The sequence below is a fragment of the Peromyscus californicus genome, unplaced genomic scaffold, assembly GCF_007827085.1.
Source record: "Peromyscus californicus insignis strain IS unplaced genomic scaffold, ASM782708v3 Scaffold_15__1_contigs__length_86483966, whole genome shotgun sequence".
Classification (NCBI taxonomy): domain Eukaryota; kingdom Metazoa; phylum Chordata; class Mammalia; order Rodentia; family Cricetidae; genus Peromyscus; species Peromyscus californicus.
Genome location: NW_026294447.1, coordinates 1,351,369 through 1,377,867, shown reverse-complemented (window position 1 = coordinate 1,377,867; position 26,499 = coordinate 1,351,369). Strand labels below are relative to the sequence as shown.

General features: G+C 38.7%; 1 protein-coding gene across 1 annotated transcript in view; it reads right to left on the bottom strand.

Moving 5' to 3' along the window:
* The window catches only part of Cog5 (component of oligomeric golgi complex 5), a 328,259-nt gene that overhangs the window by 70,610 nt on the left and 231,150 nt on the right, over window positions 1-26,499 (bottom strand). The window contains exons 13-14 of the mRNA XM_052738280.1: window positions 22,069-22,230; window positions 19,048-19,147 (exon numbers count right to left, since the gene is read on the bottom strand). Of these exons, the coding sequence (XP_052594240.1) occupies window positions 19,048-19,147; window positions 22,069-22,230 (262 nt within the window). The remainder of the gene's footprint in view (window positions 1-19,047; window positions 19,148-22,068; window positions 22,231-26,499) is intronic.

Genomic DNA, 26,499 nt, shown 5'->3' with positions numbered 1-26,499 from the left:
ACCTAGAGAAAAACCAAATACTACTTACTGTTCTGCTAAAGGAATGTAGCAATAAAATGACTCCAAACAACATCCTGCTATACTTATAGATCCATGCCTTGTTCAGCCATCATCAGAGAAGCTTCCTCCTTCAGTGCATGGGAGTAAATACAGAGAAACACAACTGGACAATGAGCAAAGAGTGAAAAATTTTGGAACACTCAGTCCTAAATGAGATGTCTCCATCAAATACCCACAAGGCTCAGGGAGCTTCACTGAATAGGAGATAGAAAGAGGGTATTTGCCAGAGTGGATGGAGGACACAAAGGAAACAAGTTCTTCTATACACAGCAAGGCCAGTGCCCATATGAACTCAGACACTGCTGCAGTATGCATAGGGCCTGCACGGGTCTGAACTGGATGGGGTCTTAGAACTAAAAGGAGAAATAGACACAAGCCCCATCCCTAACCCAGAAGGTATCTCAGATTGACAGACATTTACAAATGAAAAAATAGTTTTCTCCAAGGGAGTCTCACTGGGGAAACAAAGCACTCCTAGGGATAGGCTGCATGCCCAGTGGTAGATGGCCAACACAAAAGGAACTCAAGAGCATCTTTGGAAGTTCTTTGTCTCATAATGTTAAGTCAGACTTTCCTCCCTCTACCTTACAGGTCTTTTGCATATATATATTGTGGCTTCTGGTTTGGAGAGTGTGCAAACGTGTATCTCTGTATCTATATGCGTTTCCTGTGTTTTTTCTTTTGCTCTTTTTCTTATTCAGTTATTTTGTCATATTCCAGTTTGGTTGTTTATTTTATATTATTATTATTATTATTATTATTATTATTATTATTCCTTAGATGTCTGTTTTCTAACAGAAAGGGTGTGGACCACTCTTAAAGAAAAATGACTCTCACTCCTCCAGAAAACATCAGCTGTCCACAGCTTCTCAGTTTGGGGTTGGTGCTCATGAGCCCCTTCCCTCCATGAGCTAGAATGCTGACTGGTTTGATTTCCAAATATACATATATCTAAATGTCTGTCTTTTCAGTTGACACTGAGGTATAGCTCATTTTTAGTGTATGTGGGATGCATGCGATTAAGACTATTTAGCAGATGGATTTCACTGCCCAAGCTGGTCTCAAACTCCTGTTCCCAACAATCCACTCATCTCAGCCTTCCAAGTAGCTGAGGCTTTTAGGAGTGTTCCAGTGTACTCAGAACAGTAAGTTCTATGTTAATGTTGATTTTACTATGATTAAAAGTTCTTAAAATGGAGGCCAAGAGTGGTGGCCCATGCCTTTAAGTCTAGCAGTTAGGAGGTAGAGGCAGGCAGCTCTCTATGAGTTCAAGGCCAGCCTGGTCTACAGAGTAAGTTCTAGGACATCCAGGACTATACAGTAAGACCCTGTCTCAAAACAAAACAAAACACTTAAAGATGGGTCATTTTTTGATATGCAAATTGTATTTCAATTTAGTTATTTGAAAAAAATAACCTTTTTCCTGTTATCCATGGGCCATTTAAAAGTGTGTTGTTTAATTTCCAAACATTTGAGGTCTTTACAGATATCATTCTATTTCTTATTTGGGAAGGAGAGTTGCATACCTCTGAAATGTGCTGGAGCATTTTCCCAGAAGCAAATTTATATAACAAAACATTTTATAATTTCCTGGGGTTTACAGATCCTCTGAAACTTACCCACTGATTTACCAGACTAACAATTTATATCTTATAAAAATGATAAGATTATATGAGGGATACAGGGTGTTCTTGGTTGTCACCACAGAGATTTTTCCACATGCCACCACTTGGTATTGCTTAGATATCTTAGCCAAGTGCTCTCAAATGGCACACCTCATAGTAATGATGTGAACAGGATTCACCGCCTTGGTATATGTAATAAATCTGCTATACTGATGGATAACAAGAGAGGCATAATAGTGTTGAAAATGCAAATGTGTTCACTTATACTCAAATGCAGCAAATTTGATTGCATTCATTTTTTCTTTCAAGAAAATGCTCATTTCTCCTTTCTCTCTCTCGTCTGTCCTTGGCATGTATATGTGAAGCATTCTCTTTCTACCTGCCTTCCTACCATTACTCCTGCAGTTCTTAATTCAGAATCTGACCTTGTAACTGTGAGACACGAAGAGAAACCAAGACACCACTGACATGGCAAAGTCATCTTGCCTCAGGCTACACCACGCTTGTATCCTTCGCAGCCCTAGGCAGAAAGGGTAGATTTCCTTTACAAGTTTCCTTGTAAGGATACTATAACTGGTATTATTATGTGTATCTCTGTATGTATGCTGTGAGGAAGGTGCTGACACAGCCTTGCCATGGTTCACTGCTAACAACCCTCTCTCCCAGAAATATACTTTCTAACAGTATCATTCTAGATTGCATACATCGGAACAGGGTAGGATTTTAAAACTATACTTGATCACTAATATGCTTTAAAATGTTGTTAACATCTTATAGTCTTGGGATTTCCGATTCAAGCGAAAGGCTGACTAGGTAATTCAGACTAACCCTTCCCATGACAACATCTACAGTGCCAAACTACTTTAAAAAGTCTTGTTGGGAACAATGCTGCATGTCTGTAATTGCTATCACTCAGGAGACTGAAGCAGGAGGACTGGGAGCATAAAGAGCTGGGAGGCAGTCCAAACTAAGCAGGAGGACTAACGCAAGCTCTTCTGACGGTATTAAAGCAAAATGGGAAGGATAGGGCACTGAAGAATCACAGGACAAACCCAGTACTTCCTGGGTTGGATGTGAAGATATAGAGACTAATGAAGCTCCACATTTTGGAATACAGGGGGAAATCTAAAATATTTTTATTGAGAAAAATCAGGGAGAAATAAGTAAGTTGAAGACAACACATATTAAAAAAAAACAAGGGTCAGTATATGCAGTATTACTAATGAAGCATTCATGGAGGCTCATGGCTAGGTGTCATACACATTTATTGTACTATTTGAGAGGTTAAGAAAGGAAACTAACCGAGCCCAGTAGTTCAGGGACATTCTGGGCAGTATAGTGAGAAACCAGATCAAGCAAAGCTCTTTAAAAACAAAAACAAACAAACAAAAAACCAAAATAAAACTCTAATAATAACAAATTAAGCAAATTACCATAACAACATATTTCTTTCTTTTTTGACTTGAAGGTAGAAGCCAAATGGCACAAACTTAAAGAAACTCACACCGTTAGGCTTCAAGTGTGACGGCTGAACTAGTAATCGGATACACGTTGTCAAACGGCGTAAGACACACACACACTGATAGAATTCAACTGCAGGAGGGGTTCATGATTTTTGTCTGAGGCTGTTGCCATATTCCCACTCTGGTTCTGTAACATGGCTTCATCAGCATTTTGCATCTTCATTCTTTACTACTGTGTTGGGAGCACAAAGGCCCTTCCTTGCTCTAGGGAAATCAGGAATGTTAAACACACAGGGTGTCTTTCCAAAGGAAAAGATATATAACCTGTTTTACACCTAGAAGGCTGTGAGCAGAGGTATCTAAAAGGGAACATCTTTGATGTATGTAGGCTCAGGAGCTCCCCTAAACTCCCACAACCAGAAGTGGAGGTGGCTAATAGCCCAGATGACCTCTACACTCTCTGTATGACGGAGACCACACCAGATCCTTCCCTAGACCTTTAAGACAGCACATATAGCCAATCTCTAGAACATATCATAATGGAAGAAGTGACATATACTTTGAGAAGAGTTTCAATGTAATTATGCCTCCTTGTGTACAGGGGATTGTGTTACACCAGGAAATTTTTTTTTTTTTCAAAATTGTACTACACTTAAACATGCCTAAAATAAACTGCCCTGTGTCAGACTGGAAGTTTGAACCAACACCAGCTACTCAGTTGTGGTGAACTAGATTTCCTCTTGTCTCACACAGATAGTCTGGCGGTTTGGTGTTTGCAGAGACCCCCCATACCCCTGAACTTGGATGAGCTGCTTTGGTAAGTCACGTTTATGAGAGTACTTTCTGTAGCTGGAGAATTTTTCTCCAGCTCCCACCACCAAGTCCCGCCAGTCCCAGAGCCCACTTATAAAACAAACACACAGACTCTTACATTATTTAAACTGCTTGGCCATTAGCTCAGGCCTATCATTGTCTAGCTCTCACTCTTATATTCAGCCCATTTCTATTAATCTTTACTTTGCCACGTGGCTCGTGGCTTACCGGTACTTTACATCTTCCTTGTCTTGGCAGTGGCTCCAACTGGTCTCCCTTTCCTTCCTCCTTCCTCAATTCTCCTCTCTCCTTGTCCCGCCTATACTTCCTGCCTGATCACTGGCCAATCAGTGCTTTATTTATATCGAGCAATATCCACAACAACTTTCTCTCCAGTGCCTAAGACAGCCTGCTCCCAAATTGTAGACATCCAGAGCAATCTTACCTAAGATTAAGGCCAGCAGCCACTGTATGAGTAAGCAGCCAAGCAAAGCCACCCGGCTTACAGCTCTTCTGAGCAGCACAGTCTGAGTGCTGAATGCCTTGCAGGTTTGTCTGTTATAGTGGTGACTAACGGAAGCTTCGGCACACTTGCACTCGAATTTAAAACAAAATTTTTTTTTTTTTTTTTTTTTTTGCGAAGGGGTCATACTTTGTTGCCTAAGCTGTGATCAAAGTATATTCTTGCCTCAGCCTCCTGAGCAGCTAGAACTATGAGCACAATAGTATCCAGGAAAGTTTTTGGATTGTTTATTTCATTCTGAAACTATTTGTATTAGTCAGGGTTCTCTAGAGTCACAGAACTTGTGGAATGAATCTCTCTCTCTCTCTCTCTCTGGCTGCCGAAGCTTCCGTTAGTCACCACTATAACAGACAAACCTGCAAGGCATTCAGCACTCAGACTGTGCTGCTCAGAAGAGCTGTAAGCCGGGTGGCTTTGCTTGGCTGCTTACTCATACAGTGGCTGCTGGCCTTAATCTTAGGTAAGATTGCTCTGGATGTCTACAATTTGGGAGCAGGCTGTCTTAGGCACTCTGAGAGAGAGAGAGAGAGAGAGAGAGAGAGAGAGAGAGAGAGAGAGAGAGAGAGAGAGAGAGAGAGAGAGAGATGTGTGTGTATTCCCATTATATATATTCCAATAAATCACACACACACACACACACACACACACAGACACGAATGGAAAATTCAAGAACCTAGTAGTTGCTCAGTCCCATGAGGCTGGGTGTCTCAGCTGGTCTTCTTTATATGCTGGAATCCCGAAGAGGGAGGCTCCAATGCCAGTGCAGGAAAGGATGTATTTGCAAGGCAAGGGCAAGCAGAAGAGTGAACAATCCCTTCCTTCTTCCGTTGTCCTTATATAGACTTCCAGAAGAAAGTGTGACTTTCCAGCCTCAAGCTCTGGATTGAAGATGTGTGTCATCCAGCCTCAGGACCTGGATCACAAGTGTGCCCTTCATTTCTGGATTGTAGTTCATTCCAGATATAGCCAAGTTGACAATCAAGAATAGCCCACTATTTAATCATGAAAATAACCATTTTTGTCATTATTGTTTGTCAGCAGGACAGCCCTTCTGACTTTTAGAGAACCAATCAATCCATCTACTACTGACCTGTCATAGCCTCCAGAAAATCAAGCACTTACAAATCTGGAAAGCCAGTCAGAAAGTTAGAAGCAATGGTCTTAAAATAGTTTAGGCTAAAAACAAGGGTAGCAAAGATGGAAGGCTGTCTGATGATCAAAAGGATCATTAACCCGAAGTGACTGTGTGCTTGCACTATGGCAAAGTGCTTTTGAAATGAGGACCCATGGATATAATGTTACTGGACCTGGGGCAATGGCTCAGTGTTGAGCAAGCATAAAGACCACAACTCAGATACTCAGAACTATATAAAATCCAGGTATGTGTTGGCTCACCTGTAACCCCAAAACTCAGGAGGCTGAGACAGGGCATCTCTGGACCATAGTGCCTAACCAGACTAGCAAGAATGGCAAGCTCTAGGTTCATGGAGACTTTGCCATGAGATATAAGGGGAGATTGAGTAAAGAAGAAACCCAGTGTCAATCTTGGGCCTCACACTGCTTACACACACACATGGGCATCTGTGAACACATATACAAACATGGTTACCACACACATGTGCAAATCACTTACTATAAAATGAAACTAGTAATATTATCATCTGACTATAATTGAAGCAAAGGAGTAAAAACACTATGGTACAGATAAGTAAAGTCATTATGAATGTTTTAAAATACAGATCCTTATTGCACTGTAAAGTGAGTAAGCCACAGAACAGGACGGTGGTACAACCTAAAGTTTTTACACAAGACGCATGTCAGAAATGGATGCTGTTAAAGCTAGGTCTAGCCAAGGTGCAGACGCTAGCTAAAACACTTGCTGACATTCCATTTTCAGCAATATTAAATGGCAATGCCACTAACTTTTCTCAGGCTGGATTTCTAGACTGCAGTGTTAGACATTAATATTTCCATTTCATATTGGGATTGTTGTGAAATAAATAAGGTAACACATACAAATGGCTTGGCACAGCCAAGACTTCACCACAAGTGCATATTGATAGTGGTTATTTTTGTGATCCCAACTTACTCTTAAAAGAGGATTCTCAGGACTGGTAAGATGGCTCAGCAGATAAAAGAGCTTGCTACCATAAGCATGACAATCCACACTTCAGCCCTAGGGTACATGTATAGGTGAAAGGAGAGAACTGACTGCAAAGTTGTCCTCTGACTACCCCATACACACATCATGGCACATGTGTGCCTATACACACATACATGTGCACACATAATAATATTAATTACAAAATAGATTTTCTGAGTTGCCAGACATGGTGACACACACCTATAAACCCTACACTTGGAATGGTATGGTGGTTTGAATAAGAATGGCCCTATAGACTCATATATTTGAATGCCTAGTCATCAGGGAGTGACATTATTTGAAAGGATTAAAAGGATTAGGACGTGTGGCCTTGTTTGAGGAAGTGTGTCAAGCCCAGAGTTTCACTCTCTGCCTACAGATCAGGATGTAGTTCTCAGCTACTGCTCCAGCACCTGCCTTCATATCACCATGCTTCCTGCAATGAGATTATCAGACTAAACCTCTGAAACTCTACCAAGCCCCAATTAAATGTTTTCTCTTATAATAGTTGTCTTGGTCATGGTGTGGCGTGGACCACATGTCAACCACTACTGCTTGACAAAGTTCCAACACACTGCGGATCACAATTCTCCAGTATCTTTTTACTTTCACTTTTAGTGACGTACATTACATGTGATGGGAATTTCCTTATACCTTTTCTTTTGGGAATATTCATGCAGGCTTTTATGGATGTACACAATGGCAGTCTCTTTAAACCAAATAACTCTTTGGAAAAAAATCCCTGCTACTATGGAACCACATAGCATGATAAGTCTGCCTACTCCCACACAAGACTCCCATTGTGCCCCCCGAATACACCAATAACAGAGAAGTTAAAGATTTACTAACTGGGTATACCTGGCTCTAAGGATGAAAAGCACACAATCAAGAGAAACAGCGGACCCAGATCCAGAGCCTGGAGCCATTAAGGGCAAATGTTCACTTAATAGGTATAGAACAGTGCCCAGGATTAGTGGTTTACTGGATGAATGGCAAAATCTGGCATGCCCCATGGAGAGCAGATTCTGTTAAGAAGTTAGAGTGGCTTGCTCCCCCTCTGCCATATACGAAAGCCTACACTGAAGGATTCAGAATGGTATGTATAATAGAAAAGGGTAAGACGCCAGGACTGTCCCCTTTGGTGCTTATGAGGGAAACAAGCCCATATTATAGACTAAGGCACAAAGGAATGTAATTAGGAAACAGCACAATGCTTGTTGTGCTACATGGTATAAACACTGCATCATGCCCCTTGAGGAATGAAAATCACTCTTATGGGTTTGTTTCTCATGACTCAATGTCTGACCTCTCCTGACCACAAAGGCTGAGACTGTGAACTGAGAAGTGTAAGAGGGCACCTGGCAGGGTTACTGAACCTTAGAGGATAATAGGCATTTAGATTCTTTTTTGTTTTTTTGAGACAGGATTTCTACATGTAGTTTTGGAGCCTGTCCTGGAACTCAGTTTGTAGCCCAGGCTGCCCTCAAACTCACAGAGATCCACCTGCCTCTGCCTCCTGAGTGTTGGGATTAAAGGCATGCACCACTACTGCCTGGTGGCATTTAGATTCTTGCTAAACTAATTGTTTTCTGCTTATAGAAAAATGCTTTAATTGAGTTGATGGCCAATTTCACCCCAGATCATTAAGTCTGCTTTCAATATTGCTTGTGGTTAAACTATAATGCAATTAGAGAGCATACAGGATACAGTCTATTTTCAATAAATGGGCAGCCATCCTGACTTTCCCTCAGATTGTGTCAGTCTCCCTCCTTAGCAGACTCCACACCTCCTCTTTGGGACCTGAACCCCGTTAGAGTTGGACTCTGCCAATGGTGCCTCTTCACAGCACTAGAACAGTGACTAAGACAGATGGTAAGTTTGCTAAGTTAAGGAACAGAGATCAGACTACATTATATAACAAGTTAAGACAAGTGACTGTGTTTCAAAAATCCAAGAAAAAAAAAAGAGTAAAAAAGGTAGATTCTCTGGTAACAATGGATTTAAAGACTCATCCTTATAGAGATACAGGCTTCTATTATACATACCTTTGATAATAACAGCAAAGTCTTAGGGGTAAACATGTATGTACTGATAATTTATGATTATAAAAATGTAAATTATTGTGTATATCAGTGTGAGTTGTGTATGTACTTGACTGTATTTGGGCTTGCATGTGTGTGGGTGTATGTGTATGTGTGCAAATATGGAGGCCAGATGTTGACAGCAAATTTCTTCCTTGATCATTCTCCGCCGCCCGCCCCCCGCCCCGCCCCCCATGGCAGCATCTCTCACTTGAATAGTTGAGTCTAGAGCTCACCAATTCAACTAGTCTAGCTAGCCAACCTGCCCCGGGATCCCTTGTCTCTTCCTCCTGCAGGCCACCATGTCCACATGACACTTAGGTGGGTGCTAGAGACAGAACACCAGCCCTGATGCTTGCATGGCAAGTACTTTACCTACTAAGCCACGCCCATGCTCTTGTAATTATTTGTTATACTCTGTGATACCACAGAATAGTAACAACCAGTGTGTAAATCCTTTTTATTAGAATTTTCCTGATATGGATTAAAGCAGTAATTCCATGCATTAAAGTGTTTTGGTAGCCAAGAAAGTTGCAGTACTTAGAGAATTACACCTAGATTCTGGAAAGCTACTTGCTGTCATTTCAGGGTGTGTTCTGAAACCATACTGTCTGAATGTATGCTCTTTAAATTTAAATTTCTAGTTTGTTTTTATTTCACTGCTTCAACATTTCATCAATGAATTCATTGCTATCACTTCTCAACCTTGGAGATTAGAGCTTTACATTTTCAACTATAAAAAGAATCCATCATTTAATAATTTTGCTTTTATCTCAAATCTCCTATCCACATTTCCATTTATACTCAGAGTAGATTATTCTACTTAAAAAATGTTTCCAACTTTCATTCAACCAAAAACTTTGTATTTGATGCTTTTCCTCTGAATGCTTCAGTGAAACTATTCTAGAAGAGTATGAGAGAACTGAAGTGAGCATGTGAAATGACAGAATAGGTATGGTGCTGACGGTCACACTCAACCAAGAGGAACATACCTGTAACTTTCACACACATACTGCGGCATGCATGCATATGTGCCCATGAGGGTATGCACACATACACAAATAAATCAATAAGTACAATTTCAAAGTAAAACAGGAAATGTGTCAAAATTTAAAAATAGGATAGCAGAAAGAGTGTTATTTACTGGCAAGAAATAATAACTAATGTAAAATGTTACTTTAGGTTTTAGTAATATGTTTTAAAATAAATGATGTTCTTTGTAATTTTATTTAATGATTAGGCTTCCTTTAGCCAATGAAATGAAGAGTGAAAAGTAAAATAGTGGTGATATATTGTGTACCCCAATAAAGCTTACCTGGAGATCAGAGAACAGAGCCAGCCACTAAATTAGACACAGAGGTCAGGCAGTGGTGGCACACACCTTTAATCATATCACTCGGGAGGAAGATATCCATCTGATCTTTTTGAGTTCAAGGCCACACTGGGCTACATGAGAAAAACAGAACCAGGCAGTGGTGACATATGCCTTTAATCCCAGGAAGTAATATAGCAGGACACAGAAAGGTACATAAGGCGTGAGGAAACAGGAACTCTCTCTCTTGAGGCTGAGGATTTCGTAGAGGTAAGCTAGTGGCTGGCTGCTCTGCTTCTCTGACCTTTCAGCTTTTACCCTAATATCTGGCTCTGGGTTTTCTATTATAAGACCTTTTAAGGTTTGTGTTACATCTGGTGCCCAACGTTTGTGGCACAAATTCACGAAAAAGCCACTTGCCTGTGGCCTTGCAGGTCCCAGCTCAGTCCTAAGCTGCACAGGGCCAGAGTCTCCATCCCACATGGGCCAAGTCTCTAACCAGCTGGACCCAGATGGCTGGATCTTTCACTTCTTTGTAGATGAATTTCTAAATGATCTTATTAAATAAAAAACACAGAGCCAAATACAGGGGTGAAAGCCTTACAGAGATCAAGAAACAGGGAAAGTCACCAGCCAACCTTACCTCACCCAACTCTGTAGCTTCCAAACACGAGTGACTTCCTGTCTACCCACATCGATATGCCTTGCTGTTCTGCCATCTGATTTGTTCTCTGTCCAGCTACATCACTTCCTCTTCCTACATAGCTCTGTCACTTCCTGTCTGTCTGTACAGACCTCCAGACCTTCATGGTTAACTGGTGTTGGAATTAAGGCATGTGCCACCACACCTGGCTCTATTTTTAGTGTGGCCTTGAACACACAGAGATCCTGCCTGCCAAGCGATAGGATTAAAGGTGTGTGCTAACGTTGCATGACTTCTTTGTTTACTTATAATGTTCCTATTCCTCTGATCTCTAGGCAAGCTTTATTTATTAAAGCACTAATAAAATATCACCACATTTCCCCTTTTTGTCTAATAAAAAATAAAGTTATAACTAATATAAGAAAAATTATATACAATAAGTACAATAACTATATACAATATATACAAGCAATAAATACATCAACAATGTCTAGTCCATTTGCATTTGAGAAATTCAGAGAAAATATTCCATTATCTATCCTATTTTGACAATTGGGACACAGGAAAACTTCCAGCTACATTTGGTGTACCAACATGGGACTCTCAAATTTCAAAAAGGTCTTCTAAACACACAACAATGGAGCCAAATACAGCCTTCTACTTCATGTCTCATGTGGGCTGAGAAATAGAGACGCCAAGGTACAGAGACACCATAGCATGCGGACTTGAGCTCAGTATGGTGAGTTCATGGCATAGGGGCTTGAGTGCAGCATGGCAGATTCCTGCCTGTACACAGTGGCATCTGCAAGCCATGCAGCATGGTGCATGGTGGATATAGTTTTTGCTAATATAGACAAAAAAAAAAAAAAAAAAAAAAAGGGTTTCTGGGCTACACACTGCTTTAATGGAGGCATAGACCCACTGCTTCCGAGAGTTCGTTACATGCATGTCTGTCAGAGCTGGAGGTAAATGTACCACTGCCATGTTGAAAAGCTGAGGGGGGCGGAGTCAACAGACAAGGCTGCCACTTCTGTTCTAACCACTCTGCAGTTTAAAACAATAGATTCACAATAAAACAGATTCAGATGAAATAAACCTCTAAACGGTTTACAATGTGTATAAAAATATACATAGGCTTGGAAGAGAGAGGAAAAGGAATATAGACAGTTATATAAAGAAATAGAAAGTTTTAAACAAAATGAAGTCTTTAAAGAGAAAGTAAAAGTAATATAAAAAATAAGCTACATAAAGACGGAAATCACACAGAGAGTCTGGATTATAATGTCTTTGGGATTTTTAACTGCAGAGAGGTATTTAATTATAAAGGCTGATAAGTTAAACCAATATGTATATTTTAAAGGTATCTTGACTTCAAAATTTGGATCTAAGGATATGTTGCTTTGGAAAGGAGGCTCTGATTTTGTTTCCACAGGAAGCAAAAGGCTATGGATTTGTCCCAGGTTAAGATGGATCAGATTGGATCAAGCCAGACCTCCTGAATCTTAACAGATGGCACCTATCAACAAAGGTTATAGCCAGTCTTCCCAGGACTTGACCATTATCTCGAATTTTCTCAGGGTCCCCATAAGACTACCAGCACTCCCTATAAGCAGGAAGTTGCCTAGAACACTATGCCCACATTCCCAAAAAATGTATTATGGATGTTTGTCTTTGTTTAGGTTGTTGGTTACAAATTGTTACTGGTCATAGTAAATATCCTTCTAAAGAAAAAAGGGGGATAGGATATAGATATAATAGGATGAAAGGGTAGATTGTTGAATCTACTTTTAAAGAGCAACAACTTGCTTGAAATGTTTTACATTGCTATTTTAGTTTACTGATACAAATTTAAAGTTAATTTTGTTATACTGTATGTATATTTCTACTCTTGTTTAAGGTATGTTTGTGTAGTTCATTTGAAATTGCAATGGATAATTAAGAAATACAGATTAATAATTAGTCTTCTATGATAATCAAACTTATAGTCATGTTAGTTAAGTTTTCTAGGTATACATAGATACATTTCAATTAGGTAGATAATCTTCAAACACGTCAAAGACCTGCAGAATATGACATTTAAAATGTTTAAAATATTTAGACTTTCTGGACAGTGAGACACGACTGCTCCTGGCAGCACTGATTTACTTCAAAGAGGAAGATGGGCACTGAAGACACCCTACACGGAGTTTATGTTCCACTTGGCACAAAATGGCCATTTGGGCAAGAAATTGCTCTTGCCTGAACTGCTTGACAGGATGTTATATAAACTGGACATGCAGGACCCATAGGAAGGTGACCACTGAACTTTGCAAGGTGAGATGATTCTTCAGGTTCCTGCTTCACAGAAGAAACTGCCAGACATTCTACAGGACACAGGAAAAAGTGACTGAGAGCCTCTAGGCCTACAGGCTGAAGATGGATACCGCAACATTGCAGAGGAACTTTGGGTGACTATCTAGGCAGCCAGCCAGCTGTCTCTGTCAATCTAGACTTTTGGAAGTTGCTTACAATGTTCTTCCTGTTTACTTAGGTAATATTACATCCTTCTGTGGTCTTTGATGTAGTTGAAGACTAGATAGTTAAAATTATAATTTTGTTTGGTTATGATAAAAGATAAATTAGATATGAAACCTTAGACTCACAAACATAGGATAGATAGAATATTTTATTTTATTTTGCCAAATACAAATAGACTAGACATTGTAACTCTAATTCTTGCTTGATAACTGTTCTATTATAGGTAATTTTACTATGTTAAAGTTAAAACCTTCCTTTATGATTAAACAGAAAAGGGGAAGCGCTATGGGATGTTGTTCTGTACGTTGTGAATATGTGTTGCTCTGATTGGTTGATAAATAAAATGCTGATTGGCCAGTAGCCAGGCAGGAAGTATAGGTGTGATAAGCAGACAATGAGAATTCTGGGAAGAGGAAGGCTGAGTCAGGAGTTGCCAGCTAGACACAGAGGAAGCAAGATGAAAAGACAGAACTGAGAAAAGGTACCAAGCCACAAGGGTAAACATAAATAATTATGGGTTAATTTAAGTATAAGAGCTAGTCAGTAATAAGCCTGAGCTAATGGCCAAGTAGTTATAATTAATGTAAGCCTCTGTGTGTTAATTTGAGTCTGAGTGGCTGTGGACCAGGCAGGACACAGGAAAACTTCCAACTACACTTCTTCTCTCCTGGTAGGTTGTGAGATCTCCCGGGATTCCCGTTTAGGGCTGCTACCATACTAGGTAGCTGTCTTGAAACCTGCTTAGGTGTGTACTGTTCTACGCAGTCGGCAGAGTTGGAGAGTCAATTAAGATTTCTTAAAAGGAGAAATTAGTTAAAAGAGAATTTTTTTCACACATTAAAAAATGGGAAACATTTTTTACAATGGAAGGTGTTTGGTCTCTTTTTGATAATACAATTGACTGTCAGAAAATGGAAGAACTAAGTGAGAGGATAATTAATGTTGATGAGATAGATGTAATGTCAATTATAAATATTATTTGTTTCATCATTTCTGTTTTATCATTAAAAAAGCTGGTTAACGTGAGTGCCAAGATAAAAATTTTAGAAAAACTTGTTAAAACAGATCATAGAGATATTCAGACCCAGACAGAAGAATTTAAAGATGAACCAAATCAGCATTGCATTATAAGGTTATAGAGAAACACCCTAAGGCTTTCCAACAGCCAACCTTAATCTATCCAGTAACCTTACAGGAACTGCCAAATGCTCAAGGTTGTGTACCAGCTGACTGGACTCCTGCTCAAATGTTAGATTTGAGGAGATTCAAAGAAGCTGTAGTGTCACATGGCATACATTCTCCTTTTGTGAAGCAGATGTTAAACTTGTGGTCAACTTGTAATAGAATTATGCCTCAAGATTGGAAAGATTTGGTTACAGTGGTCTTACAGGCTGGTCCACAGTTACAATAGAGGACCTGGTGGAAAGATGAGGTAAAACCATTGAACAACGAAGTAGGACTAAAGGTATGGAAATTTCCCAAGATCAAGTTCTTGGAGAAGGCGATTATGCTGATATACAAAGACAATCTTTATACAATGACCACACTCTAGTTTTATGCTACATGGCAGCCTTGAATGCTTGGGACAGAACTGAAGAAGTAGGAAAGAAAATTGAGTCATTTACAAAAGTTATACAGGGCCCAAAAGAAAACTTCACAGATTTCTTACAAAGGCTGTGTTCAAGAGTAAATAGAATGATACCAAATTCAGAAGCTAGACAGATAATAATTGAATCTCTGGCTTTTAAAAATGCCAAAGCAGCATGCAAAAGGGCAATCAGGGCATTAAAGGCATGATCAGCACCCTTGGAGGAATGGATCAAAGATACAATTACTATTGAATCTTATGACCATGGTGACACTTGGATAAGAGAGGTGATTTCCAGAGGTCTAAAGAAAAACAGTAATGTCAGGTGTTTCAATTGTGGTACACAAGGTCACCTAAAAAGGGACTGTAAACAAAGTGTTCCTAGAAACAATGTTTTTTCAAGGAACAATGGCAACAGAACACCACTCCCTTCTGGATTATGCAGAAGGTGTGGTAAAGGCAAATATTGGATGTAGATCAACTAATGAATGTAGATCAACAAGAGACAGACAAGGCAATCCTTTGCCTTTGCCATCGGAAAAACCTGAGGGACCTCTTGTAGGCCCCTATGTCAAATTCAGTTCAGTCCTTTCCTGTCATTGTGGAAGAAACATCTTCTCAGAATAATTAAAGAACCTAATTCCTATTGTAAAAAAACATACTGCTCTGGATGATAGAAGAGCTTTAGAAAATAAAACAAAAATTTAAGGGGAAACTATAAATCAAAATTGATAAATATTAGATAAAAATTTGGAACCTTCCCAAAGTTAGGGTTGGGTAAGGCTTTTGTTTTTGTCTTGAAGAATGAAGGCTAAGGAATCTGAAGAACACTGGACAAATGAGGCATCTGAAGAAAAAGGACAAATCATCCAGAAAAATATCCCAAGAAAAATAGTAAACTGGCTTATCGGTATATCACATATCCAAGAGGATAACATCTGATAAGTCTTCCTAAATGTTTGTTTCTGCTGTTCTCTACAGACACACAAATGGTCTGTATGTTGTCCCAGTTCAATGAAAAATTAAAGCTGGCTTTGGAGTTGGAGTGTGGCTCTCTCCTTCTCTAAACCCGAGCATGTTTGTTAAAAGAAAATTCAAAATCTCTGTATCATGTCAGAAGAGCCACCTGATATGGGACAGAAGAAAAACCAAAATTAAGGGACTATTCTATTGAAACTAATCTTATAATTCTTTGGTTTTATTTTGACTCTTTAAAACTTTTCTTAAGGTATGAATTTTATATCAAAATTTATAAGATTAATATATATATATATATATATATATATATTTTCAACTTTTGTAATGATATTAATGGTCATATAGAGTACTAACTAATTTTAGAAAAAAGGTTTCATCTAGATTCCTGTATAGGACTTTGGGTTTGAGTCTCTATCAGTTTTCTGCAGGGAACCATGACCAAGCCTAACAGTGACTTTGAAGTCTCCAGAAGGATGATGGGGCCCCACAACGATGGTTCCATCAGGACGATAATAATATCACTAAGATGACAAACACCACTCAAAGATCGGTTTTGGACTACAAACTGCTCAGGACAATTTTGAGATGGCTAGCTGAGATGATCCAGCCTCACAGACTACTAGAGCAATGACTTGAGACAAGCCCTGCATTTTCCCATTATGCAGAGACTGAACAACAAATGATACAGCTACCTCTCCCAGGACTTGACAATTAACCCAAAGTTTTTCTTTTCAGCATCCCCTAAAGATGCCATCACCCCCAGACAGCAGAAAGTAATTTTAAGAAAATGACATCCACATTGCCAAGATGGGTGGTTTTTGGTTGTTCAATGGTTATGGATAATTGTCATTGTTTAGGATGGTTGGTTACAAGTTGTTAACTGATAATGGTCAGTAAAAAAAGCTAAACAAAAAGATTAGATTCAGGATTCTTGTTTAAAAAGGAAAGAAAAAGAAAAAGAAAAAAGAGGATAAACATAAAAGGTAGATTATTAAATCTACTCTGAAAAAAAAGATATAGAAATAATAGGATAAATGGATAGATTATTGAATCTACTCTGAAAAGAGAAAGGGGAGGATATAGATATAAGATAAAAAGTAGATTATTGAATCTACTTGTAAAAGGCAATTACTAGTTTTAAATATTGTATACTGGATTGAAATTTTGTATATTGTATACAAATTATATATACTGATACAAATTTGAGATTGATTTTGTTAGAAAATACTGTACATATATTTTTAATCTTGTTCAAGGTATCATACCTATGAAGTTTATTTAACAATGTAATGCAAATTGCTAGTCCTTGAAAGTTATTATTACTAACTAATTAGGATAGAAGAAATGCAATTTAATGGTCATTATAATAAAACTTGTAGTCATATTAGGTATGTTTTCAAGGTTAAACAGAAATTTCTTTTAGATAGACAGGTCATCTTCAAACACTTCAGAGATCCATAAAATAGGGCATTTAAGATGTTTTAATAACATAGATTCTTATTTTTTTTCTGACTATGAGACATGTCCTGGCAGCACCAATCTACTTCAGAGAAGATGATGGGTATTGAAGAAACTCCATAAGGAGTTTACTTTCTTTGTGGCAAAAGTTAGCCAATGGGCAAGCAAGTGCCCTTAGTTCGACTGCTGACAGTATGCTGTCCAAAATGGACAAGCAGGACACAAAACAAAGGACTGCTGATCCTTGCCAAGACAAGGTTCGAAGGCCCTTTAGAAAATCCTGCTTCACAGATGAATCTGTCAGATATGCTAGGCCTGTAGGCTAAAGATAGATGCCCCAAAGTGGCAGAGGAACCTCACGTCCAGGCAGCCAGCTGTTTCTGTCATTTCTCACATCTTCTTAGAAGTTGCTTGTTTGCACTTCCTGCTTACTCAGTTAATATTATTTTCTTCTCAGGTCTCTGAGGGAGTTGAAGATTAGATGGTTATAGTTGCAGTTTTCCTTGTTAACAAATTCAGAAAAGAAACTCACTAAAGAGGTGTAAAGTATGTAAGTCTGAAAGACATCAAAAGATAGTTTTGAGTTGGTAATGAAAATTAGGATAGAAGGTGAATTAGATACAATCCTTTGGATTCACAAAGATAGGATAAATAACAGAGTATTTTTTCTGAATTTGTCAAATGCAAATGGAGTAGACAGTGTTGATGTATTTATTGCCTGTATATATAGTATATACTTATTGCATATAGTTTTTCTTATATTAGTTATTACCATCTTTTATTATTTTAGAAAAAAAAAGGGAAAATGTGGTGATACATCGTGTACCTCAATAAAGCTTACCTGGGGATTAGAGGACAGAGTCAGCCACTAAATTAGACATAGACGTCAGACAGTGGTGGCACACACCATTAATCCTATGACTCCACAGGCAGAGATCCATCTAGATCTCTATGAAGTCAAGGCCACACTGGGACTCTCTCTCTTGAGGCTGAGGATTTCATAGAGGTAAGCTAGTGGCTGGTTGTTCTGCTTCTCTGTTCTTTCAGCTTTCATCACAATATCTGGCTCTGGGTTTTTTATTATAAGACCTTCTATGATTTGGTTACATAAAATTATTTCAGACAGAGAAAGAATTCTATTAAAAACAGAAGGGATGACTTTTTATTAGTCTTCATCATTGGTTAGGGAGGATCAAGAGATTTCAGACCACAGATTGTCACCAACAGCACATAATCTATCATTAGTTAACACAGTTTCCATTTTCAAAACCCACCCCTCAACCTGCCCTCACCAAAAATAAAGTATTTTCTAGGCAGGCCTCTGCTAGGGCCAATCTCATAGAGATTTCTTTACTGGCATTTAAGTAGCTAAACTAAATTCTACTGGACACAACATCAAATTTTATTTATGGTAATAAACCATGTTTGTGAGTGTGCTTTAAGCTATGAACATCTACAAATAAGAAAAATTATTCATCTCTGCCTACCAATAGCTCCCATGTCTCTGTATGGCTCCTTTTCAATAAACAAAGTTTGAAAAAAAAAGATGCCTCTAAATTATGTCAAAATTATAAGATGAATGGAAAATTACACCATATTAGCAAACACTATTTGGAACTGAAAGTAGGAAGCTTCATAATATAATTACCATTGTGGGTCAGTCCACATCAATTACTTAGCATGCTACTCTAAAAATTATTACAAAACCAATGAAAACAACTCAGATGTAAGTATAAATGGATTATTTAATTGTTATAATGTTAATTATAGTCACTCAAGAAGTGTATAACTAGGAATTTTTAACCAAATCATTAAAATTTATAAATAAAGGAATACCACTTACAAGCTGCTCTGATTTCACACCATATAACTGGATAGTCTTTGCCACATTTTTTGATACAGCTAATGTGAGGTTTGCATCAACAGCAGCTACATTGAGTTCACTAGAGAAAACAAAAGCAGATTTCAATTAGCAACATAATTCATCAACAAAGCAAGAAGCATCATATAACCTGAAGCCCAACAAGGAACATGTTGAATCTTCATACAGATTTTGCTGATTGCTTCCAGGAATTGGTTACAATATTTCATTTTTCTCCCTAAATTCAGAATTAGGAAAAAGGGCTTTGAGATGGCTTTGTTAACGATCAGTTTCACATTAATAAAAGCAAGCCACGTGTGGGTTCAGGCTGTGACTAGGGGGGTAAACTGTGTAGAGATTTAAAGGAGCACTCTTGCTAACACTGAGAAGTGTAATTAGCAGCACTGCAAGTCACAAGCATCTGCAAGGGAGTGACAGCTCTTGAATGGAAATGACGACCTTGGAGGGACACAGGCTAAACATATAAATTACATATGACACATACGGACACGTGTGTTCCGCATAAACTATGCCAGTTAATTCTGCCTCATAAAGAATAACTTTAAATATATGGACAGCATAAGACTATCATTTTAATATTTAAAATTTTAGATTCTTAAGTATTTCTCTGTCATGTTCACTGTCAACTTTAACAGTGGACTGATAGGACATTTGATTTGACTGTAGAAGGAAAGAGGACATTTTCCCAAAAACCATGGAAAGAATACCAAGAGTTAAAAATGTCATGAAAACCATGAAAGAAATGCATTATCTCTGAAGTGGATGAAGTTTTGGCACTTGCCAGATTAACTTTTTAAAGAAACTAAAGAAAGCACAAGGCCCTGGCTGGCTTTAAGTACTTGGGAGGCAGAGGCAAGAGAACTCTATGGTTGGAGGTCTGTTGGGTCTATATAAAGAATTCTAGGACAGCCAGGGCTACAAAGAGACCCTGTCTCAAAAAACCAAAAACTAAAAAAGAAACCAAAAGAGTTTGAAACAACACTAGTATTTGATACATAAAACAAAATGCCCTTTCACGTAGTACTGAAACTCTTCCCGTTTACATTCTATTAAGTACTAGCATAGCACCCTTCTTCAAACCCCAGATGATGTCTGACTAGAGCACTGTCCTCCCTGATGATCGACCTCCCCAGCATTTACGGAATGAGGTAACAGAGACGAAGTGGAATAGCACCCTGCCCACCACAGGCACACTGAGAGGGTAAAAGCTGCTAAGGTGAAAAGCATGGTCAAGACTTATCAGGTCCAAGTGCATCGTAAGAGGTGTAGGGCAGTGGAAGCACTGTACAGCTACATTCACGGCTGCAGATATGTACACACGTATTGCATCTGTAAAGTGCCATCCTCAAATCTGTAGACTGAAAGAACTTAAACAATTCTACCTCATGGTTCTATATTGCCCAGCCATTCACATTTTTATTCTTCAAAATGTCAATCATGAAAGTACAGACTGACTGTTATGACAACTTGCCAGCTATGTCAGGGCTGGAGTTCTAATCTGACTGGAATACCTCTGAAGCCACAGTGAACTGCATTTGTCTGCAAGTACTCAGAAGTACCTCTGTGGATACCCGCCGTGAGATGTCTTTCTGTATGCTCTGAATATGTATTGCTCCCATTGGCTAATAAATAAAGCTGCATTGGCCTATGGCAGGGCAGGATGAAGCTAGGCGGGAAAATATAAGGGAGATAGTGGGAGGAGAAAGGCAGAGTGGGAGACACCTAGCTGCTACCCAAAGAGCAGCAAGGTGCCAGCAGATCAGTAATGCCACAGCCACATGGCAAAACATAGATTAACAGAAATGTGTTAATTTAAGATGAAAGAGCTAGCTAGCAAGGAGCCTGCCATAGGCCATAGAGTTTATAAATAATATTAAGCCTCTGTCTGAGTGATTATTTTATAATAATAATAAACATAAGGACCATAGCCTGGGCGGGGCCGGAGACACATACCGCAGCATATACCTTCCCTTTTTAGTTTAAAAGTTATTCACATTCACTTGGAAAGCTTAAAGTAGTGAACTTAAGTATGTTGTGGAATATTAGTTTAACTATGTAAAGATGTGTTGCATTTATCTTGCCTGCCTAAGGCACCTGAGTGGTGAATGGACAATAGCTAGCCAGTAGAGACATAGGCAGGGCTAGCTAGCTAAGCAGTTGAAAGCCAGCCAGACAATGAGTAGGACATACAGAATGAAAGAAAGGTATAAAGCCCCGAGGCAAAATGTAGATGAAAAGAAACAGGTTAAATTAAGATATAAGAGCTAGTGGGACAAGCACAAGATAAGGCTGAGCATTTATAATTAATAATGAGTCTCCATGTCATGATGTGGGAGCAGGTTAGGTGCCCAAAAGACAGCCTGTTACACATGTAGGCTAATCAGAATTATTAATACTGTTTCTTTCATGAAGTGCCTTCTACATTTCTGGGTTAAAAATCTCTATATATGTCTGAGTTTTTCAGTTTGTAAGATTATTTCATATTTGTTTTCCATGTAATACTAGGAAGTCAGTAGAGTAGGAAGAGCTAGATTTAATTTCATCTTGCTAAGATGCAAAGTAATTATAACAGATAATTTTTCTTTTTCTTTTCTTTCTTTTTTTTTTTTTTTTTTTGGTGGTGGTTTTTTCAAGACAGAGTTTCTCTGTGTAGCTTTGGAGCCTGTCTTGGAACTTGCCTTGTAGACCAGTCTGGCCTAGAACTCACAGTGATCCACTTGCCTCTGCCTCCTGAGTGTTGGGATTAAAGGCATCCGTCACCACTGCCTGGCCATCATAGGTGATTTCTGCACTCTACACACTGTATCTATATTTAAATGGCTTTATTAATTGGATTCTCAAGCACTATGTGAATGCTCATTCACTATAAAATCAACTGAATTGAAAACCTAACTACTTGAACAATTTGAGGTAAATTAAAGTGTACTGCCACTGGCAAACAGGGCAGGCAGTCTGGCATGCTATTTCACAAGACATACATACCTTGCTATAGTTTTAATGATGCCATCAAGCTCATCAGAGGAAGGAGGATTACGCCCACCAGGGGGAAAAACCAAGTTGATGGGATCAAAGAGTCTCGATAGGGATTTTGAGAGATAAGCAGCCTCATAGGGTTGCAGTGAATCTTTCAAAGCTTTTTCTGGACTGTAAAAATAAAATATTTAAAAAGGTAAGTAATAGTTATAAACTGTAGTTGTAAATACATTTCAAAATATATCTCCAATGAATGTAACTATTAACAAGAATTTGTTTTAAATGCACTTTTAGAAACATGTTTCATAACTGAACATCTATAAGGATTACATAAGCATTTTAAGTGTAAATCTTAGCTATGTAGTATAGCATGTATTTACTGGATTGAAACTAAAAGAATACTGCAGGAGCCTATTAATTCTATGCTATTTATAGACTATCAAGCATACCCAAGAGAGGCAGCCAGCAGATTCCTCTCATGTTAGCTCAACCCTTTTTATTCACAGCTGCTATCTTTCACAAAGCCTACAAACTTAGGAGAAGGATACAGAGGTCAGCCTTCAACAGATGTCCATTCTTGGGATACTAGCAAGAATGAAGGCAAAATGAAGAAATACTCATAAAAGTCCTATAATTGCATAAAGGTTCTTGAGTGGAGTTCTCATTTGTTTTACAGTACTCTTCACAAAACAAAACTTCTGCTTCCCAATCTCTCCTTTATTCTTCACTGGCCCGAGCAATTCCTGCAGGATCCCATTTAAGAGTCAAAGACTGGATCTTACAGTGTTCTTTTAATTACTAGCAAATGCCTTTCTCCATTATTAAACTGCTTTATTCCTATGATTAATTGCCTGTTTCTTCACATCCTCTGCTTAGCATCCCTTCACCAACCTTTCCACTCTTATTCCTTAGAGAGCAAACTTCCCTTTGTCTTACCCGTCAACCTTGACAACATCTGACCTTCTCTCGTGTACAAGAATCAGTCTCTCTCTTTCTCACTCTTCTTGTCTAACCCACAAGCCTACAGGTAGACTGCTCTTGGCTCCTGAAGCAAAATTCCAGAGTTATCTCTTGCTTCTTTCTCATTCAGTAAAGTAGTTCACTCAACATGCACCAGGCACTTCGATAAGTGGTGAGAAGATAAAAAAACAAATAGTACTTTACAGACCAGTGAAAAGGGGGCAGGTGAAGTTCAAGCATAAAGGGGACTTTCTATATGTTCCACCCTTTTCTATCTCTTCTCTTTCCACTAATATCACTAAGTCTTTATAATCTGCCAAGTATTTCATGGACATGGAAATTTGCCAACGTGCTTGGTGAAAAAAATAGTACACTGGCCATGTAAAGTTCACAAGCTAACAGAAGATACATAAAAAGTCAAACAACAGGCTGGACAGGTAGCGTGGAGTGGTTAAGGACACTGGCTGCTCTTTCAGAGGACCCGGGTTCAACTCTCAGCACACACATGGCAGCTCACAATCTTCTATAGCTCCAGTTTCAAGGGATCCAACACCCTCTGCTGGCCTCCATTGAGTACTAGGCATACAAATGGCACACAGACACACAAGCAGAATATTAATATACTTTTGAAAGCAAGTCATGAGCTCAATACAGAATGATAATAGTAAGTGCTACAAGAAACAAAAGTGGAATATCAGGGAGAAAGCAAATGTCATTAACCATTTCTACACTGCTTCATATCAAGAGGTCTGAAGCCCAACCCACAGTTCCATCACTTAGCTGTTCAGTCTCACCGACTAAAACCATGGACTATAACTTTCCTCAACTGGACATGTTCTAGTTTGTTTCATTTGCAATTTGATCTGTCTTCTATGATCTCCCCATTATTTTGATCTAAGAAGATTTAGCTTATTTATTTTAAAATAACAAAGGTTTTCAGAAAAAATATAATGTACCTCTTTGTTTTCCACCAAAGAGCTTTATTAAAATAAATTCATATATTATGCAATTTTATTTCTTAAAGTCTATGGTTCAATAGTTTTATATTTAAGATCCCTACAATTATCAGTCAGCCATCAATTGATGGCTCCGTGGTTAAGAGCATTGGTTGTTCTTGGAGAGGACCTGAGTTGATTTCCCAGCACCTACATGTTGGCTTATATCTAGCCTATATAAAGAATATTTTATTTTGTACTAAAATGTTATTTGTATGTTAATAAATAAAGTTGCCCGGGGTCAGAGCTATTAGCAAGCCATAGGAAAGCCGGGTGGTGGTGGTGCACGCCTTTAATCCCAGCACTTGGTAGGCAGAGCTAGGTAGATCTCTGTGTGTTCAGGGATACAGCCAGCATTGGATACACACGCCTTTAATCTCAATACCAACCATAGAAGACCTGGAGGTCTATACAGACAGGCAGTGACAAGGCGGTCATGTGGTTGGGTTTACAACCAATGAGAAGGCAGAACTGAAAGTCTTTATAAAGACTTTAACACAGGAAGTAGCTCTTTTTCAGAGAGGTAGGACCACCACAGGAGGAAGGGTAAGGTTTTAGCTCTTAGCTCTGACCTCTTGGCTTTCTTCTTTGCATTGGTTCTGTATTTCTTATTTAATAAGACGGTTGGTTACATCTATATATATATATGTACAAATATTTTCTACTATTGGTGATCTTGATGGCTTTTGAGGCAGTCATATATATGTATACACACACATATACATATATTCTTTCATGCTTTGACTTTTAGTATCATATCTAAGAATCTTTTACCATATCTTAAGTCATGAAGATATGCCCTTACGTTCTCCTGTGATATTTATACTATATGTTAAAAATTTTTAAGGATTTATTTTGTGTATGAGTGTTTTGTTTGCATGCATCTGTGTGTGTATATATAGGAATATGTATATATGTATCTTGTATATGTATATATAAAAACACACACATGTGTATATATGTATATTCCACGTGTATGGCTGGTACCCACAGACTTCAGAAGAAGGCATTAGATCCCCTGGAACTGGAGTTATGAATGGTTATGAGTCATCACCATGTGGGTACTGTGAACTGAACTTAGGTCCTTTGTGAGCAACAATTGCTAAGCCATCTGTTTAACTCTTATGCTGTCCATTTAGGTCTTTGATCCACTTTTAGTTCATTTTTATATACAGTCAGAAAAAGAGTTCAACTTCATATTTTTGCATATGACTATTAATTGTTTGAGCATCATTTGTCATTATGTTCCTTTTAAAAATCAAATTAACAAACAATGCACCTTTTCTTTTTCTTTCTTTCTTTTCACTACATATCTCTAGCTGTTCTAGAACTTGCTCTTGCTCTGTAGAACAGTTCTGGCCTCGAACTCACAGAGACACCCCCCCCCCCCCCACCGTCTCTTCCTCCCAAGTCCTGGGATCAAAGATGTGTCCCACAACTGCCCAACAATGCACCTCTTTGTACACTTTGAATTCTAATCTATCCTTGTGCCAGTACCATTTGCTATGATTAGAATATGAGATGTCCCTCACAGAGTCATACACTGAGAGCCTAACTGCCTGCTTTGGGAAGCTGCATAAACTGTTTTTGGGCTCTGACCTAACAAACAGATGAAATCCTAGATGGCTTCATCATATGGATGGATTACTGGGGGGAAAAGTAGAAAGTTGGTGGTGGTGCCCCTTGGAAGAAGTAGGTCCCTGGGAGCAAGCCCTTGAGAGTTGTACCTTGCCCCTGCCCCTTCCCTCCTCTTTGGCCCTGGCCACCATGAAGTGGACTGCTTCCCTCCACCATGCTTTCCTCAGGATGTCTTTTTTTTAACTTGCCAGGATCCTAAAAGCACTGGAGCCACCTAACCGTGGACAGAAACCAGGAAACAAGCCTTTTGTGCTTTAGGTTGTTTCTCTCAGGTGCCACAATGATGACAACATTGACTCTACAGACATCTTAACTAGCAAAAAGCACAACGTACAAAATCAGAATTCTATCTTCTAAAGTATTACTCCCACTGGTCTGTGCTACTTCCAGTTCTTTCCTAGTGCATGTGCATGGACTGAAAATAAAGCTAAGCCCGAAATACACTGATAATGAATATGGTATTTTATATCAACTGCTTATTAATGTATTATCAAATTCCTGTAGCGTTGTCTCCTCTTGGAGACAATGGTTTAGATAATCTGGTCTCCGGCTACTCTTCCAGCCTAACCTGGCCATGTGCTTCACTAGTCAGTACTAGCAGACACAACCAGCTGTTTTAGGAAAAACACCGAAAGAGAAACAAGCAGCTAACGTTACACAGAACCTACCCAGTGTTTTTTCTTACTAAGTAAGTGATAAGAATCCATTGCAACTTCAGTCAGTCTTGTGAAAATAAATAGGATTTTAGAATTGGAGGAAAGTTAATCACTTAATCTGGCACTCACACAGAAATGTGAAATCCTTATCAGTTTTTGTGGAAAGCTGGCAGGGTAGAATTCATAGACAT